General features: G+C 51.0%; 1 protein-coding gene across 5 annotated transcripts in view; it reads left to right on the top strand.

The window, feature by feature from the left end:
* LOC146333898 (thimet oligopeptidase-like) overlaps positions 1-18,846 on the top strand; it is a 24,393-nt gene extending 5,547 nt beyond the window's left edge. For all 5 annotated transcript variants that reach the window (XM_084825033.1, XM_084825037.1, XM_084825036.1 and 2 more), the window contains exons 2-13: positions 1,115-1,318; positions 6,365-6,513; positions 8,950-9,057; positions 9,739-9,841; positions 10,455-10,615; positions 10,714-10,849; positions 12,877-13,243; positions 14,648-14,849; positions 15,256-15,442; positions 16,118-16,246; positions 16,778-16,914; positions 17,428-18,846. In XM_084825033.1, the coding sequence (XP_084681159.1) occupies positions 1,115-1,318; positions 6,365-6,513; positions 8,950-9,057; positions 9,739-9,841; positions 10,455-10,615; positions 10,714-10,849; positions 12,877-13,243; positions 14,648-14,849; positions 15,256-15,442; positions 16,118-16,246; positions 16,778-16,914; positions 17,428-17,586 (2,042 nt within the window). In that variant the 3' untranslated portion in view covers positions 17,587-18,846. The remainder of the gene's footprint in view (positions 1-1,114; positions 1,319-6,364; positions 6,514-8,949; positions 9,058-9,738; positions 9,842-10,454; positions 10,616-10,713; positions 10,850-12,876; positions 13,244-14,647; positions 14,850-15,255; positions 15,443-16,117; positions 16,247-16,777; positions 16,915-17,427) is intronic.

The raw sequence follows: 18,846 nt of genomic DNA, 5'->3' as shown, positions 1-18,846 counted from the left end.
CTCCTTGAGATAGGCTGGGCCAGAACCATATACGGTTTAAAGGTCAAAACCAACACCTTGAATTTGGCCCGGAAAACAACTGGTAACCAGTGCAACTCCTTCAGTACTGGAGTGATGTGATCTTGCCGGCGGCTGCCTTTAATCAGGCGAGCTGCCGTGTTCTGCACCAGCTGCCGCTTCCGAACCGTCTTCAAGGGTAACCCCATGTAGAGCACATTACAGTAGTTTAGGCAAGAGGAGACCAGGGCAAGTACTACCGATGGGAGCAGATGATCAGGAAGGCAGGGGCGCAGCTGCTGTATCAGATGGAGTTAATGCAGCGCTGTCCGGCTCACAGCTGACACCTGAGCCTCCATGGACAGCTGGGAGTCCAAAATGACCCCCAGGCTGCGGACCTGGTCTTTCAAGGGTAGCCGTACACCATTCAACACCAGGTCAACATCCCCCAGCTTCCTCTTGTCTCCCACCAGAAGTGCCTTGGTCTTGTCAGAGTTCAGCTTCAGCTTATTGCTCCCCATCCAGCCACTCACCGTCTCCAGATATTTGGACAGGGATTCTACGGCCAACCTTGTTGAAGATTTGAACGAGAGGTAGAGCTGCGTGTCATCCGCATATTGATGACACTGCACCCCAAACCTCCTGATGATAGCCCCAGCGGCTTCACATAGATGTTAAATAGCATCGAGGAGAGGATGGAACCCTGTGGCACCCCACAAGTGAGTGGCCACGGGTCCAAAACCTCCTCTCCCAGTGCTACCCTCTGGTACCTGCCGGAGAGGAAGGACCGGAACCACTGCAATACGGTGTCTCCAGTGCCCAAAACCTCCAGGCGGTCCAGGAGGATAATGTGGTCGATGGTATCAAAAGCCTCTGAGGTCAAGGAGAACAAGGACAGATCATTCACCCCTATCCAGGGCCCTCCTCATATCATCCACCAAGGCGACCAAGGCCGTTTCTGTCCCATGCTCCGGCCTGAAGCCCCACTGAAATGAAATCAATTGAAATGAAATCATGCCTGCCTGCCTGGAGAACAATTGTGGGAGAGGTGTGTGTTTTCCCTGCTTCTCCGGATTAACTTTGCCAAGGTGCCTAATTTCTGGTCTTACCTGTCCAGATAGTGTCATGGAGAGCCAGGCTCCCCCCTGCTTGGCCAACCGCCTCCGGTGGGACCTGACAGCTTCGCAGATCAAATGCGCGACCGCTGAGCTCATTGAGAGTACCAAGCGAGTATATGACATGGTGGGAGCCCTGGAGCAGCACAACGTCTCTTATGAAAGCACCCTGGAGGCTTTGGCGGCCGTGGAGCTGGAGTACACAGGTGAGTTGAGACGCACCACACTGAAACGTTTTCATGGAATCATAGAATAGTAGGGTTGGAAGGGGCCTACAAGGCCATCGAGTCCAACCCCCTGCTCAGTGCAGGAATCCAAGTCAGAGCATCCCTGACAGACGGCTGTCCAGCCTCGTCTTGAACGCCTCCAGGGTGGGAGAGCCCACCACCTCCCTAGGGAATTGGCTCCAGTGTCATATTGATCTAACAGGAAGTTTTTCCTGATGTTGAGTCAGAATCTGGCTTCCTGTCACTTGAGCCCATTATTCCGTATCCTGCATTCTGGGATGACGGAGAAGAGATCCTGGCCTTCCTCTCTGGGACAACCTTTCAAGTACTTGAAGAGCACTATCCTATCTCCCCTATGTCTTCCCAAGGCTCAACATGCCCAGTTCTTTCAGTCTCTCCTCATAGGGCTTTGTTTCCAGTCCCATGATCATCTTTGTTGCCCTCCTCTGAACCCTCTCCAGTTTGTCTGCATCCTTCTTAAAGTGCGGTGCCCAGAACTGGACATAGTACTCCAGATGAGGCCGAACCAGTGCTGAGTAGAGGGGAACTAAGACTTCCCGGGATTTGGAAGCTATGCTTCTATTAATGCAGCCCAAAAGAGTATTTGCCTTTTTTGCAGCCACATCCCATTGTTGGCTCATATTCAGCTTGTGATCGACAACAATTCCAAGATCCTTCTGGCTTGTAGTGTGGTTGAGCCACGTATCCCCCATCTTGTAACTGTGCCTTTGGTTTCTTTGTCCTAGGTGCAGAACTTGGCATTTGTCCCTATTAAATGTCATTCTGTTGTTTTCTGCCCAGCGCTCCAGTCAATCAAGGTCACTTTGAATTTTGTTTCTGTATCCCGCCCAATTTTGTGTCACTTGCAAATCTGATTAGCATTTCCTGCACCTCCTCAGAGAACATACTATTGATAAGTACTCCGAGTCCGATTCTGTAGCCAACTGTGGATCCACCGGATCGTTGTTTCATCTAGCCCACTTTGAGCTAGTTTGCTCATCAGGAGATCATGGGGCACTTTATCAAGCTTTGCTGAAGTTGAGGTATATGATGTCTACAGCATTCCCACAGTCCACAAGGGAGGTGACTTGATCAAAAAATGAGATCAGATTTGTCTGACAGGATTTGTTCTTGACAAATCCATGTTGGCTTCGAGTCATCGCTGCATTGTTTTCAAGGTGCTTCCAGATGGATTGCTTTATCATCTGCTCCAGAATTTTCCCAGGGATTGATGTCTGACTGACTAGTCTGTAGTTCCCAGGTTCTTCCTTTTTGCCCTTTTTGAAGGTAGGGACACCATTAGCCCTCCTCCAGTCATCTGGCACTTCCCCCGTCCTCCATGATTTCTCAAAGAGAATAGACAGCAGTTCTGAGAGTTCTTCTGCCAGGTCCTTTATTACTCTAGGATGCAGTTCATCTGGCCCTGGAGATTTGAACTCATTCAAAGTAATTAGGTGTTCCTTGACCGTATGCCTATCGATCTCAAGCTGCAATCCTGCCCCTTCAGCTTGTACTTTGCCTTTGCCAGGGGGGTCATAGACCCTCTTTTGGGAGAAGACAGAGCCAAAGTAGGAATTGAGCACCTCTGCCTTTTCTTTGTCATCTGTTATCATTTTGCCATCCTTATTTAATAGCTGAACCACCGTTTCTTTCCTCTGTCCTTTACTTTGCATGTAGCTGAAAAAAGCTTTTTTGTTGCTTTTAGCATCCCTCACTAACGTCAGCTCACTCTCAGCTTTAGCCTTCCTGACACCATCCCTGCAATTCTGTGCTACCTGCCTGTACTCTTCCTTTGTTACTTGGCCTTCTTTCCACTTCCTATATTTGTCCTTATTTGTTTTCAGGTCATCTCTAAGCTTTTTGTGAAGCCACATTCGCTTCTTCTGTTGTCTTCCACCTTCTTTTCTTGTTGGAATTGTTTGTAATTGTGCCTTGAGAATTTCCCTTTTTTAAAAACTCCCACCCATCTTGGACTCCTTTTCTCGTTAGAGTCACTTGCCATGGGACCTTACCCATGTTCTGAGTTTATTAAAATCAGCTTTCCTAAAAACCAGGGTACGCGTCTGGCTACACTCAGCTTTTGCTTCCCATAGAACCAAGAACTCAAGTATAACATGCTCGCTTTCCCCCAGAGTTCCTGTAACTGCTACTTTACTACCCACTAAGTCATCTCTGTTGGTTAGGATCAAGTCAAGGATAGCCAATCCTCTAGTTCCTTCCTCTACGTTCTGTTGTTGTTGTTGTTCAGTCGTTCAGTTGTGTCCGACTCTTCGTGACCCCGTGGACCACGGCACGCCAGGCCTTCCTGTCCTGCGCTCTCTCCCGGAGCGTGCTCAAGTTCATATTCATTGCATCGGTGATGCTATCCAGCCGTCTCATCCTCTGCCGCCCCCTTCTCCTTTTGCCTTCAGTCTTTCCCAGCATCAGGGTCTTTTCCAGGGAGTTTTCTCTTCACATTAGGTGGCCAAAATATTTGAGCTTCAGCTTCAGTATCTGTCCTTCCAATGAGCACTCAGGGTTGATTTCCTTGAGGATGGACTGATCTGACCTCCTTGCAGTCCAGGGGACTCGTAAGAGTCTTCTCCAGCACCACAGTTCGAAAGCATCAATTCTTCAGCGCTCAGCCTTCCTTATAGTCCAGCTCTCACAGCCATACGTTACTACTGGGAAAACCATAGCTTTGATTAGACGGACTTTTGTCGGCAAGGTGATGTCTCTGCTTCTTACTATGTTGAGGACGTTATCCGCCACACAAGTCAGGAATTTCCTGGAGGGGCCATGTTTGGCAGAATTTGTCTCCCAACAAATATCGGGGAAATTGAAATCTCCCATTACTACTACATCATGCTTCCTTGAAACATTAGCTATTTGCTTTTCGAAAGTTTCATCCTCATCTTCTCCTTGATTGGTTGGCTGGTAGTAGACTCAGATCACCATGTTCCTTTTATTCTTTGCTGCATTTATTTTAACCCAGATGCTCTCGATGGGGCTACCAAGCTCATCCTCCTGTATTTCTGTGCAGAGATATGTATTTTTCACATGCAGTGCAACCCGACCTCCCCTTCTGTTCCTTCTGTTCTTTTTGAACAGGTTATATCCTTCACTTGCTGTATTCCAGTGATGGGTGTCATCCCACCAAGTCTCAGTTACACCTAAGAAGTCATAATTTCCCTCCTGTATTAATGGTTCAAGTTTGTTCTGTTTGTTTCCCATACTGTGGGCATTAGTATATAGACATCAAAGACCATGTGCTTCATGGTCTGGCTTTCTTCCTACATGTTTCTGAAGACTGTTATTGGGCGCTATTAGAGCTGTTCTCTCCATTGCAGTGCATGAGCCTTCGTCCATTCTTACCCCCAACTTTTCGTATCCCTTCCCCATAGCATTCAGTTTAAAGCCCTCCTGATAAACTTCTTCATCCTGTGGCCAAACACATTCTTCCCATCCTTCGTGAGGTGCAACCCATCCCTTGCCAACAGCCCATCTTCCAGGAAGTATAGGCCGTGGTCCCAGAATCCAAATCTCTCTTGTCGGCACCACCTTCCTAGCCAGTCATTCACCCGGAGTATTTTCCTTTCCCTTTCTATCCCTCTTCTACCAGAAGGATGGATGAGAAAACTATCTGGGCTCCAAAGTTCTTGAGTTTCCTTCCCAAAGCTTCAGAGTCTGACATGATTTCTTCGTTGCTCCGCTTGACGGTATCATTTGTTCCCACATGGGTGAGAAGAAAGGGATACCTGTCAGTGGGCTTTATGAGTGCAGGCAACCTTTCAGTCACGTCTCTAATCTGTCCTCCCGGGAGACAGCATACCCGGCGAGTCCACGGGTCTTCACGACATACTTGGGTCTCGATCCCACGCAGCAAGGAGTCTCCCACTACTACCACTCTTCTCTTCTTGTAGCTGTAGGCTCTGGTTTCATCGCCTCTGCTTGACTGACCTTCAGCTTCTTGCTCGATCTCCTGCAGGGTCCCCTGTAATTCTTCCTCTGCAGGCTGCCCTCCATTCTCATCCTCAAGTACCTGGAAACAGTTCCACAGCTCCACTGCTTCCACTGGTGCCGAGTGTCTTCTAATTCTTCTGCTCCTAACTGTCACCCTTTTCCAAGGAGTATCCTCTGCTTCATTTTTCCTCACCTCAGCATTTTCCTCTTGCCTCAGCTTGCTGTTGCTCTTCTAGCTTCTGTTCTTCGCTTTTATTATTTATTTATTTATTTATTACATTTCTAATCTGCCCAAGAACTCATGTTCTCTGGGCGGATTATAAACAGTTAAAAAACTTAAATGCCATAGAACAGTTAAAAATATAAAATATAATACAAATATTTTTAAAAAATAAAATGTAATATAATGCCAGACAATAAACAACACATGAATTGAGGAAACAGCCATCATAACCTAGAACTAGGTCTCTAGAATGCCTGGGAGAAAAGAAAAGTCTTTGCCTGGCCCCAGAAAGACATTGTCGCTGCCAGGCAGAGCTCTTGAGAGAGTTTATCCCATAAGTGGGGTGCACCTAATAATAATAACATCATTTATTAAATTTGCCTACTAAAAGTACTTATAGAAGTTACTTATTTTTTCTTGTGAATTGTTGTGAACCACTCAGAGCTTTGGCTACTGGGTGGTATAGAAATGAAATAAATAATAATAGTTTACAAAAATAAGCCATTGTTGAAACCAACCTTGACCACTAAAAAAATAAACCCCCCTGCCCAAAACAAGACAGCCCTGGAAGGAAGGAAGGAAGGAAGGAAGGAAGGAAGGAAGGAAGGAAGGAAGGAATTGCAAACTCGTGGCCTCCACTGACCTGGCCCGCCCCGGATGTCTTGGGCTGCGCTTCCGATCGTCCCGAACTGCAGTCCTCCGGGGTCTAGCACAGTGCCCTTAAGAGGGCAGCCAGTGATTTAACGTGGCCTGGTCGCTGTGGGATCCTTCTTAGTGGACCGCAATCGGCAGGGGGAGTTGGGGAGCTCCTGGAGCTCCCGGCACATGATGACGGATGGCTATGTCTCTCCCCCTCTCAGTGCAGAGGAACATGCTGGATTTCCCGCAGCACGTATCCCCATGCAAGGCGGTCCGCGCAGCCAGCACGGAGGCCGACAAGAAGCTCTCCGAGTTCGACGTGGAGATGAGCATGCGGCGTGACGTCTACCAGCGCGTCATCTGGCTCCAAGTGAGTGCGGGGGGGACGCCGTTGGCTTGGGTCCCCAGAGGGTGAGTCCCGCAGGGTTGCCATTCCCCTTCACCCTTTCCCACCCCATTACTGCAAGTTCTGTCATCCCTGGCTGCTGATGGGAGATGCAGCCCCAAACATCTGGAGAGCACCAGGTTGGGGAACGGGTGCTCTGAGCGCCACAGCAGACCTCTAGGAGTTTGGGCCTGTGACTCATCTTGTCATCCGCTGTCGGCTCTACTGGCCAGGGCTGAGAAGTAGGCCAAAATGTTTGGAGTAGGCGTGGGCTGCATTCTTACCTTCTGCACTCTTACCTGGCTTAAGACCCAGTGAAGACACTGGGACTGACTTTGGAGTAAACAGGCTCTCTGAACCAGGAATCTCCAATGCAGCGCCCACAAACCCCTCCGATGGTGCCCGCGAAGGGGACCCCAATGTGGCGTCCACGGGCACCTGCAAAACTTTGTTTTATTTTTTAAATTATTTCTTTCCGTGTTTTTAATATGCGCCCATCGCAATGAATACATATGAAATGCAAACAATTTCCTAGCAATTATGCATAGGCTAAAGCGGACCAGATATCCAAATAAGGATCCATTTGCAGGTGACGTCTACATGCCACCCCCTCAAATATTGAAAGCATTGTAAAGTCCTCAGTCCATTGCATTAGAGGAGGGGAGCGTTTAGCCTTCCAATGTTGTGATGTCAATCTTTGAGCTGTCAGAAGGGTGCAGAGAGTTCATTGACGCTTACGTGTGTTAATTTGCATGAAACCGGTAAAAAATTTAAAAGAACATGTACATCAGCAAATAGTAAAGAGTGTTCCGGTACAAAATTTATCCATATAAATGCCTCCTCCCAAAAAGAAGCAACTCCTGGACACTGCCAAAACATATGCTTCAAGGAAGCATTAGCTGCACTGCAGCACCACCAATTAGCTGAATTAGACAATTCTTTATTAAAGAGATGTTGCAGCAACCAAGAGGCATGAAACAAAAGCTTTTGCTGAATAAGACGCAGCCTGAGATCCACAGACACGACAGGATGCCAAAGCAGCGATCCACAGATTAGGCATTTTGTGGTGGTGCCCACAGCAGACTCTCAAATTCCCAAATGTGCCCAGGGGACCAAAGAGGTTGGGGATCCCTGGGCTACACCATGACGGAAAATGTATCCGGCAATCTACAATTCCATCAGCATCCTCTGGAACAAGCATGTTGTCTTTACTACCACGGACTAATAGTCTTGTGGCACCTTAACAACTAACAAATTTATTGTGGCCTAAGCTCAACAGAGGTTATTATCTTTCCTAGACCTGCCCTTCCCCAATCCTAATTTAGATCAAATCAACTCATGGGCTCATCTTTGGTCACCTCAGCAGAAGCCAAAGGCTGTCTTCATTTTTTCATTGTTACCTCAAACCTATCAGTGGCAGTAAAACCTCAGAGCTGTGCTTTGTGAGCGCCAACAAGGCCATAAGCATAAGCTTTGTGAGAGCCCAGCTCCTAAGTCACCTGGGGATCCTTGCAAGAGCTCAGGTGCTCTGCCAACTCGCTAAGAATACAGGCCTCACGTACTAATTATTCCCACAAGAATGTAAATCAAAGGACTATTTGCTGAGGCTAAGGGGCAGACATGCTGGGAACCTCACCCTGCCCCGGATGAGAGACTCGGGGTGCATTGTTCTGCATGTTCAGACAGAAAAAAGTCCTTCGGCTTTCAGCATGCCCTCCCAGGTGAGACAGCCATCTTGTCTTAGTTGTGCTACAAAGGGCTCCAATGGGCACCTTCCCTGCGCTGTAATAAGATGTGTGGCTCACCCAAGGGGTCTTCCCATGCTCAGCGTTTAGCAAGGAATTGCCACAGTTCACTCACCCGTTTTATGGGGCAGCCACACAACATCCAGTATGTTCCTTCTGCGTTTCTCAGAATGCAGAAAAACCAACTTTTCCGTTCTTCTGAAAAGAGTAGCATGGTCTCTGCAGTTACAGAACCCCCTAGCACTACTCTGCCGTCTTTTTAGGGAGTGGGTTGTAACATATCAAGCAGGTGAGCCTGTCATGGCTCAACACACATTCACAATAACCTTTGTGGTGGGCAGCATTTTATCTTCCCATTTATTTCATCTTATCTACCTTTTAAGTAGCGCTGAAATACTTTTCCAGTTATAACTCCCCTTGTGTTATCACTGACTAGGAAAGCTACAAAGATGAGCTTTGCCAGAGCTGAGCTGGTAAGTCAGCTCAGGGCTCCTTGCAAGAGCTCAGTTGCTCTGCTGGTTTACCAGCTATCTGCAAGATAAGTTTGACAGGCCATTTAATGTTAGAATTTTCCAATCCGTCCCTACTGCTTAGGCTAAAAATATTGGAGAAGCACAACTAAAAAGCCAGATGTGCTTCTGCTCTGGAAATCGCTATTTTCCCCCTTGTCTTCCAGGAAAAACTAGAAGGTGCCTCCGTGAAGCCAGAGGCAAAGAGGTACCTGGAGAGGCTGATCAAACTGGGCAAAAGAAGCGGCCTTCATCTCCCCGAGGCGACTCAGGAGGTGAGCGCGATCCCTTCGAGTGGTCACTGTAAGAACAATCACTGGGGAAACTGAGGCTGGTGCTTCTGTTTTTAATTTTTTATTGGGTATTTGTATAAATATATCCCAGGGTGGTTTGCAGTAAGACAATAAAATACAATTGCGTAATTAATACTACCAAAAAAAACCCATACACACCCACACACAAGTAAAACCAAAGCATTCTCCAAAGTTGCCAGCATTTCAAACCTGCAGGGCAGATGTTGGCCATGCTGGCTGGGGACTATGGGAGTTGTAGTCCAGCACAAGACTTGCCATGAGGGCCAGTCAGGTGTTAGTCCTTCATGTTCCCAGTTGCAGAGGTGGGTGGCGACACCAAGCAGCCCCTTCGAGGGTCGCCCCAGGCAGTTAAAAGCAATGGAGCGGAGCTCGAAGTGCCGAGAAGACAGAGCTGAGCCTGGCCGGAGGCTGGGGCGCGCACCAGGGTTAAGATCCCTGCCACGTGGGTCTCTGCCGTAAGGCAGTGTGATACTCACGAATCATGGAAGTGTATATTCTGGTGACTTGGGAACTGGGCACCCTGTTCTCGTGCCAGCCTGTTGCGCGAAGGCACCTTGCAAGCGCCGCTGCCTGGAGGCCGCCGAATCAGTGGGGCACGCGGCTCCCTTCAGCCCAGTCTCGCCCTCCCTCCCCCCTTTACAGAAAATCAAAGAGATCAAGAAAAAGCTGAGTGTTCTTTGCATCGACTTCAACAAAAACCTGAACGAAGACACGACCTTCCTGCCGTTCACCAAGGAGGAGCTGGGTAAGGGCGTGGAGGAAAAGCTATGGAGCCGGATGCAGTCGGGTCTCCCAAGTGACCTGGCTTGTGCCGGGTGCTGTCTGTGGCTTCCTTGTCTGAATGGGAAATGTGTGTACGCACGAGCGAGCGCGCACACGAGCAGACCACACAGTCTTCCCCTTAAAAATAAGCTGAGATTCGAGTTCCCGTGGTTCCGAATTAACCGTGACTCAAATGGAAAACGTACAGAGCTGCCTTCTGCCCAGTCAAACCATTGCTGCGCTTACCTCAGTATTGTCCGCACTGAAGGGCAGAAATGGGTGCCTAAACCAGCCTGGTACCCTCTGCATGCAAAGCAGGGGCTCCACCGCTATCTTGTGGCCCTTCCTTAAATAACAAAGTAAGATTCCAGTCCTGATGGTTCTGAATTCAGTTTTGCAGGCGCTGACTGGCAGCAACGGCTCTCCAGGATTTCAGGCAGGATTATTTCCCAGCCCTACTGGAGTAGCTGCCGGGGATCAAACCTGGGACCTTCTGCATGCAAAGTGGGGGCTTTGCCACTGAGCCACAGCCCCTCCCCTGGGCCTCTTTGCCCCCCGTGACCGGTCCCCTCTGCCTTCCTTCTTCTTCCCCCCAGGAGGGCTCCCTGAGGACTTCTTAAGCTCCCTGGAGAAGGCAAAAGATGGGAAACTCAAGGTCACCTTGAAGTACCCCCACTATTTCCCCCTGATGAAGAAGTGCCACGTGCCAGAGACCCGGAGGCAGATGGAGGCGCAGTTCAACTCCAGATGCAAGGGGGTAAGCAGCGGGTGGGGACCTGGGCCCCTTCCCTACCTCGCTTCGTGCCGGGGTTTGCATCCGGCAGCTGAACTCCTTCTCTGCTCCGAACGCCGCAGGAGAACTGCCAGATCCTGAAGGAGCTGGTGGACCTTCGGGCCAGGAAATCTGCCCTGCTTGGGTTCGACACACATGCCGACTTCGTGCTGGAGATGAACATGGCCAAGGACTGCAAGACAGTGGTGACTTTCCTAGGTAAGGCTGCTGGACAGAATGGTGAGGAACACCTGTCTGCCACCCGTGTCTAAGAACCCTGCCGGATTGGGCCCTAGAGGGCCACGGGGTCCTGTTTGCCGCAGTGGTACCCCAACAGGGGAAGCCCACTACACCTCCAAAACCATGACTGCCCCGGCCAGCCATTTCTTTGTCTGCCTCCAAGATCTAGCACAACAAGAAAGGGAGGAGAGTATTCTCTCTGTGCTTTCTCTGCCAAAGTGGACAGAGAGGGTTTTTTCTCCCCCCTCTCTCATCGTGCTAGAACTTGGGGTTCCCCTAAAGAAAAAGCTGGCAGGAGATTCTGTGCAGGCAAAAGGAAGCCCCCCGTCACAAGGGATAATTTGAATTTACAGCATTTTCTGCCATAGAATCATCATAGAATCATAGAAGAGTAGGGTTGGAAGGGGCCTACAAGGCCATCGAGTCCAACCCCCTGCTCAATGCAGGAATCCAAGTCAGAGCATCCCTGACAGATGGCTGTCCAGCCTCATCTTGAATGCCTCCAGTGTGGGATAGCCCCCCACCTCCCCAGGTCATGGGTTCCATTGTTGTGTTGCTCTGACAGTCAGGAAGTTTTTCCTGATGTTCAGCCGGAATCTGGCTTCCTGTCACTTGAGCCCATTATTCCGTGTCCTGCACTCTGGGATGATCAAGAAGAGATCCTGGCCTTCTTCTCTGGGACAACCTTTCAAGGACTTGAAGAGCGCTATCCTATCTCCCCTCAGTCTTCTCTTCTCAAGGCTAAACATGCCCAGTTCTTTCAGTCTCTCTTCATAGGGCTTTGTTTCCAGTCCCCTGATCATCTTTGTTGCCCTCCTCTGAACCCTCTCCAGTTTGTCTGCATCCTTCTTCAAGTGTGGTGCCCAGAACTGGACACAGTACTCCACATGAGGCCTAACCAGTGCTGAGTAGAGGGGAACTAGGACTTCCCGGGATTTGGAAGCTATGCTTCTATTAATGCAGCCCAAAAGAGCATTTGCCTTTTTTGCAGACACATCACATTGTTGGCTCATATTCAGCTTGTGATCGATAGCAATTCCAAGATCCTTCTCTCTTGTAGTGTTGTTGAGCCACATATCCCCCATCTTGTCACTGTGCATTTGGTTTCTTTTTCCTACGTGCAGAACTTGGCATTTATCCCTATTAAATGTCATCCTGTTGTTTTTTGCCCAGCGCTCCAGTCTGTCCAGATCACTCTGAATTTTGTTTCTGTCTTCCCAAGTATTAGCTATCCCGCCCCATTTTGTGTCATCTGCAAATTTGATCAGCATTCCCTGCACCTCCTCCTCCAAGTCATTAATAAAAATGTTGAAGAGCACTGGGCCCAGGACTGAGCCCTGCGGTACCCCGCTCATTCCCTCTCCCCAGTTTGAGAAGGTCCCATTGATAAGCACTCTTTGAGTCCGATTCTGTAGCCAACTGTGGATCCACCGGATCGTTGTTTCATCTCGCTCACTTTGATCTAGTTTGCTCATCAGGATATCATGGGGCACTTTGTCGAAAGCTTTGCTGAAGTCGAGGTATATGATGTCTACAGCATTCCCACGGTCCACAAGGGAGGTTACCTGACCAAAAAATGAGATCGGATTCATCTGGCAGGATTTGTTCTTGACAAATCCATGTTGGCTTTGAGGTGTCACAGCAGACACCAGCTTAGAGGCATTAGACAAATCCATGGAGGTCCCTCAGCCATGATGGGCACAGTGGCAGTCTGCCTCTGCCCATTACTTGTGGGCTCTCCTTGAGGATATCTGGCTGTCCGCTGTTGGAAACAGTGGACTAGTTCCTGGTCTAGATGAACCCGCCTGGCTCTGCCACAGCAGCGGCTCTTTTGTGTGACTTTGTGCTGTGCTTTGCTGTCTTCCCGTTTCTGGATCTCCGCACCACCAGGACGGCCCCTCCTGCTTGCTCATATAGTGCAGGGGGAGCCTGGGAGTGGAGGCAAGTTCTTCTTCTGCGGTTCTCTGTGCCTCCAGTTCCTCCACCTCAGCCTCTCTTTCCTGCAGACGAGCTGGCCGACAAGCTGCAGCTGCTGGGTGAGAAGGAGCGGGCCCTGATCCTGGAGCTCAAGCACAAAGAGTGCGAGAAGCAAGGCCTGCCTTTCGACGGACGCATCAATGCCTGGGACATGCGCTACTACATGAACCAGGTGGAGGAGAAACAGTACAATGTGGATCAGAACTTGCTCAAGGAGTTCTTTCCCATGCAAGTGGTGACAGAAGGCCTGCTGGAGATCTACCAGGAGCTCCTGGGCCTCACCTTCCACCGGGAGGAGAGTGTCCAGGTGTGGCACGAAGATGTGCAGCTCTACACTGTCAAGGATGTAGCCTCGGGAGACACCCTGGGCAAGTTCTACCTGGACCTTTATCCCCGGTGAGTCTGGCCGAGGCAGGCTGAGAGCGGGAGCTGGGGCACAGGGGATGTCCGGTCTCCCCTGCGCCCATTTCGGGCTGTGTATGTGGGGTCCAGAACCCAGCATCTGACACAGAACCTGTCAGGAGCACCCTAGCTGCCTTTCAAAGTCCCCTCCAGTAGCCCAAACAAGACGCAGACAAAAGGGAATCTCTCCAAGGCTTTATTCCGTTTCAACTTAATGACTCAGATGCCAATTGCCAGCGACTGAGCAAGGAACTGCAAAGGGTATCCTAACAGGGTAACCTAAGCTCCATCTATAAAGTTGGTCCCCGTTTTGAGGAGAAGGGCGGGAAAGCTCTGAAACATATGGGCTAGGAGGGGAGGCTCCCCCCTTACCCGTGGGGCATCGGGGCGCAGCCGTTGCCATAGCGCCAAGCGGGCTGAGCGCTTCCTCTCGGCACCCTCCACCTCGCGCCTCCCTCTGCACCAGCGCCTTGCGTCTAGCCACAACCGCTCTCCCGCTCTTTCGCTGCCAGGGTCACTCTCTCTCTCAGGAATGCGAGTGGTGGGGGGGGCTCTACCTGCACCTGCGCCTCTGAGAGACAAGCGGCTCCTCTCCCACGGGTTGCAGCTCTTCCTCAGAATCAGCTGCTTTGGGGCTCTATGGGCTCAGTTCCAACCCTAACAGAACCCCTGGTGACAGAAATGCCTGTCTGTCTTTCTTTACTGCTAAAGCCCACCCAGGCGTACAGCAGCTTAAAACAAGGAAATATTTTAATGTGATAAGAACAAGAGCATTAAACACATTATTTATTACTAACAGGAAGATCATTATTATCGCAGGCATTATTTATTATTAACATCGATATGCTGCCTTATCTGCTAAAAAGCCACCCAGGGGGATGTGCAACTATGTAAAACAATAGAACCTTAATGCGATAAGAACAAGAGCATTAAACACATTGAGACGTTAACTGTGCAATCCTATACATGTCTGTTCAAAAGTAAGTCAACCAAGTTCAGTTAGACTTACTCCTGAGTAAATGATTGCAGCCTTAAATATTAAAATGGCACAGTTTGAAAGGTTAAACTGCAAAGATTTTTATACTTCACTGTTGTTTATTACCAGAAATAATCGTAAGTTTAATTTTTAAGAAAGCAGTTCTGTAGACAGGAGCGTGAAATCAACCCAGTTCCGTCTCTTGTAGAATCCGGAATGTCCCATTATTTATGTCTAGAAAATCTCGAGTGGCAAGCCTTTGGCTGAGACAGACGTTCCCAAAGTTTAGGGGAGGGGGAATATTCCGGTTTAAAGAAAGACGCCTGATGTTCTGGCTGTTTTTCTCTACATCTCTGGCTGAACCGTTGCGTGTTGGAGCCGTGGGGGCAGCTGTGCTTTCTGACGGTGCGTCTTCTTCCCAGGGAGGGCAAGTACGGGCACGCTGCTTGCTTTGGGCTGCAGCCTGGCTGCCTGCTGGCCAACGGAAGCCGCCAGATCTCCATCGCTGCCATGGTGGCCAACTTTACCAAGCCCACGAGGGACGCGCCGTCTCTGCTGCAGCACGACGAGGTGGAGACCTACTTCCACGAGTTCGGCCACGTCATGCACCAGCTGTGCTCACAGGTGCGGGCCGGGGCAGAAGGCCGATCAGCACCCGGAGCCATGCGGGGAGGGGGGGCAGAAGCGGCCCAGGTTGGACTTCGGACCTGTCACCAGAGCCGGAAGGTGGCTTGTCTGGCCATGCCCTGGTGGCTAGGGATTATGGGACTTGTGGTCTCACACATCTGGAGGGTGCCGGGGGATGCGATGTGTTTTTCATGATTCCTTGTGGCCACCTGGAGACTTCACTTGCAAGTGGTGCATAAGGGCGCAGTCCTGCGCATGCTTAGGCAAAAGAAGTCCTACAACTCCCAGCATGCCCTAGCCAGCCATGCTGGGAGTCATAGGACCTTTTCTGCCTAAACACGCATAGGACTGCACCTTAAATGTATGTAATCAATAAATGTTCAGGCTCCTCTCCTCGCCACAGGCTGACTTCGCCATGTTCAGTGGGACCCACGTGGAGCGGGACTTTGTGGAGGCTCCCTCTCAGATGCTGGAAAACTGGGTATGGGAGAAAGAGCCACTGCTGCGCATGTCCAAGCACTACAAGACCGGCAGCCCCCTCCCGGACGAGCTGCTGGAGAAGCTGATCAGATCGCGCCAGGCCAACACAGGTGGGGGAGGGGCGCGCGCGTGCTGCTGCGCTCACGCTGCCCAGCCGCTCGGCACCCCAGAGGAGGGGGCACCGGTGCCCTGCCAGATGTTGCTGAGCTGCAGTTCCATCATCCCCTGACCATCAGCCATATGGTTGATGGGGGCTGGAGTCCAACAGGGCCTGGATTGCCCACCCCGGTCTACGCTGAGTGGCCGCAGCTCTCCATTGTTTCAAATGGGGCTCTTCCCAGTGTGACCTGGAGATCCTGCCAGAGGTTGATCCTGGGGGCTTCTGCACGCAAAGCGTGTGCTCTGCTGCCAAGCTTCTCAAATAAGCTAATGTGCCAGCCCTCGTGGTTCTGAACAAAGCAAGGTGCCAGCCCTCACGTTCTCAATAAAGCAGGGCTCCGGGCCTCATCACTGTGAACGAAGGGCTGAGTTAAGCAGGAGTACAGGAAGCTGCTATCTCAGCCCCCTGGCTGATCTCGCTGTGCTTGGCAGCGGCTCTCCGGGGTTTCTGAGGTGGCTGTTTTCCAGCCCTCCCTGGAGAGGCCAGGGATTGAACCCAGAGCCTTCTGTGTGCAGTGCAGGGCTTCTCCCACCCAGCCGCAGCCCTTGCCCTCCTCCTGGCGCCAGGCGGCTTCCCTCCCGAGAACGGCCCACCCACTTCTCTGCTCCTCTCTGATGTTGTTCAGGGCTGTTCAACTTACGGCAGATCGTTCTGGCTAAGGTCGACCAGGCCTTGCACACACAGACCCAGGCCGACGCCGTGGAGGAGTACGCCAGGCTCTGTGACGAGATCTTGGGCATCCCGGCAACCCCAGGTAACCGGCAGGGGGCAGCGGAGGCTTCAGACTGGCCCCGGGCCCTCTCCCCCCGCCCCCGGTAATGCTTTATTTACTCACCAAATCTACGTTAACAACAAAGCGTCCTGTGGCACCTTTTAAACCAGCCTTCCCCAACCTGCTGCCCTTCAGATGTGTTGGACTACAACTCCCAGCATGCCCCAGCCTTTTTGCCCCATCCCTTTGCCCTGCCAGCCACCAGAATGCAGCCCCTGAGAGCTGCTCTGAAAAGCAGTTTGGCCCTTGGGCTGGAAGAGCTTCAGTACCCCTGATTTAGGGCTTTATAGGCCAAGATCACTGCCTTGAACTGGGTTCAGAAGCCAACTGGTGACCACTGCAGATGACTGAAAACCTGTGTGACAGTCCTCAGTCCGTGGCAACCTTTGCTGACTGAAGTCTTCAGGGGCTGCCCCATGTAGAGCGCATTACAGTAATCTAGTTGGAGGGGCCTGCTGGAGGTCTCTTTGCCCACCAGAGGCCTTACCCTGTTCTTATGTTGCCTGTTGCAAGGTACAAGCATGCCAGCCACATTTGGCCACTTGGCAGGAGGCTACGACGCCCAATATTACGGCTACCTCTGGAGCGAGGTCTACTCCATGGACATGTTCTGCACACGGTTCAAGCAGGAAGGGATCATGAACTGTAAGGTATGGAAACAAACAGACCCTGCCTTCTGCAGGGCAGGCAGAGGGGCAAAAACAATTGCCCCTTGTTTGCTGTTGTGCACAACGTCCGCTGGCGTGTGAGCGGACCCATGCTAGTTTGTATTCCGCTTTGGCCCTGCCCCCTTTGCCTTTGGCTCTGCCCGCCAGCGGAGTGCGGCCCCCGAGAGCATCTTCAGCCCTCGTGCTGAAAGTGGCTCTGCACCACCGTGTCACATGAATGCAGTCGGGTGTCTCCGAACGGCAATTTGCCCGCTCCAAAGTGCCAAATCGTGGTTTGGGGCGTGACCTCTGAACTGCATGCTGTTTGTTTCTTTCATTTATATCCTGCCTTTCTTCCAAGGAGCCCAAGGTGGCTCGCATGTTCCTCCTCCTCCCCGTTTTGTCCTCACAGCAACCCTGCGAGGTAGGCGAGGCTGAGAGTCTAGCAACCGTCAGCGTCATGGCCGTCACTCCACTCTCCGTGCCACACTGAGCTTCTGCCTTGGCTCTCTGCAGGTGGGGATGGATTATCGCAACTGCATCCTTCGCCCGGGCGGCTCGCTGGATGCCTCTGACATGCTGCTCAAGTTCCTCGGCCGACGCCCCAAGCAGGACGCCTTCTTGACCAGCAAAGGGCTGGCTGGGGTGCCTGGCACCCTGCCGTCAGCTTGCTGAGCCGGGGGTCGCTCTTTCCCGGGCCAAGTGGAGTTCTCCTGTCTGCTGCTTCGGCACTCGGTGGCAGCCGCCCTGTCTGGCCGTCCCTGAAGCCCTGACCGGGGCTGCCCTTCTGCAAGACGGGCTTCTGGCTGTGCCTGCTGGGAGGCGGGGTGGCACTGTCAGGTGGGGGCCGAATTTCTTGTCTTCTGCACACTTCTCCCAAGCTTGACGGGTTTAGAAAAAACCTCCCTATCAGCCTTTCCCAACCAGAAGCCCTCCAGGTGTGTTGGACCACAACTCCCAGCATGCTGCTCACACATGCTGGGAGTTGTAGTCCAACACAGCTGGAGAGGGCCAAGTTGAGGAGGGCTGTTCTATAGGTTGGGGAGGGCGTTCTCAGAGCAGGGAAGGAAAAATAGAAGAAAAAAGAAGCAATAATCCACTGCTGTTTTAACGGTTGTTTTCAGAAAAACTGCCCCATGTCTTACAAAAAGGGGGAGCCATTTGTCGGGGATAATGACTCCAAAGTCACCGTCCCCTTGGATCTTTATGGTGCAACCAGCCTGCCTGTGTCTGTGCCGAGGTGACAGATAGAGGACCTTGCCCTGGTTTGGGTCCTGCTCTTGCTTCTAGAGCCCAAACTGTTTTCTGGGCCATTTGTAGCCGTGCGAGTCAGGAGTCCCTGGTTTGTTTTATGTCCCACTTCTGGGTTTTGTATGAACCCCCTTTCTCCCATTCACTTATCCCTGTTGTGATTTTATGATCTGGGTGTCACATTCTGTGTCCAATATTCTGGATTTGAACCAGGCTGAAGCCTTTATTTTAGCTGTTGCTTCTATCCAAGCCTTTTTGTTTAGAGCAGAGTGAAACGAGTTTGGGAGGGAAGGAGAGACCCGCACTTGGGACAAGCCAGGGAGAAAATTGCTCTGTCCAAACATCTGAGTCACTGTATCCAAACATCTGTGCTTTCGGGAGGCCCTGGGTGCATCCAGGACGATCTCGGGTGACGTGCAGGTCTGCAATATGTCAATAGAAAACTCAAATTCACTATCCACTCTGGTCGTGTTCGGTGTACTGAAAATCCACTAGAAGAACACGCTGGACCTCTCCGCCCTCTTGTTTCATACCAGTCTAAAACAGATCACGGATTGAGACTGCTCCAGCACATCTCCGGTTTTAGTCACCTGTTGCGCTAAGCTCCCCAGTTGTTCGGATTGTTTGGGTTTTTAGATCTGATGACAAATGCTACCCAATAAAGTTTTTTTTAAAATTAATTGG

The sequence above is a fragment of the Heloderma suspectum genome, chromosome W, assembly GCF_057233095.1.
Source record: "Heloderma suspectum isolate Gila_16-S chromosome W, 16-S_ref, whole genome shotgun sequence".
In the NCBI taxonomy this organism is placed as follows: Eukaryota; Metazoa; Chordata; class Lepidosauria; order Squamata; family Helodermatidae; genus Heloderma; species Heloderma suspectum.
Note: the sequence above shows the minus strand (reverse complement) of the source record. Positions and strands in the feature narration are given on the sequence as shown.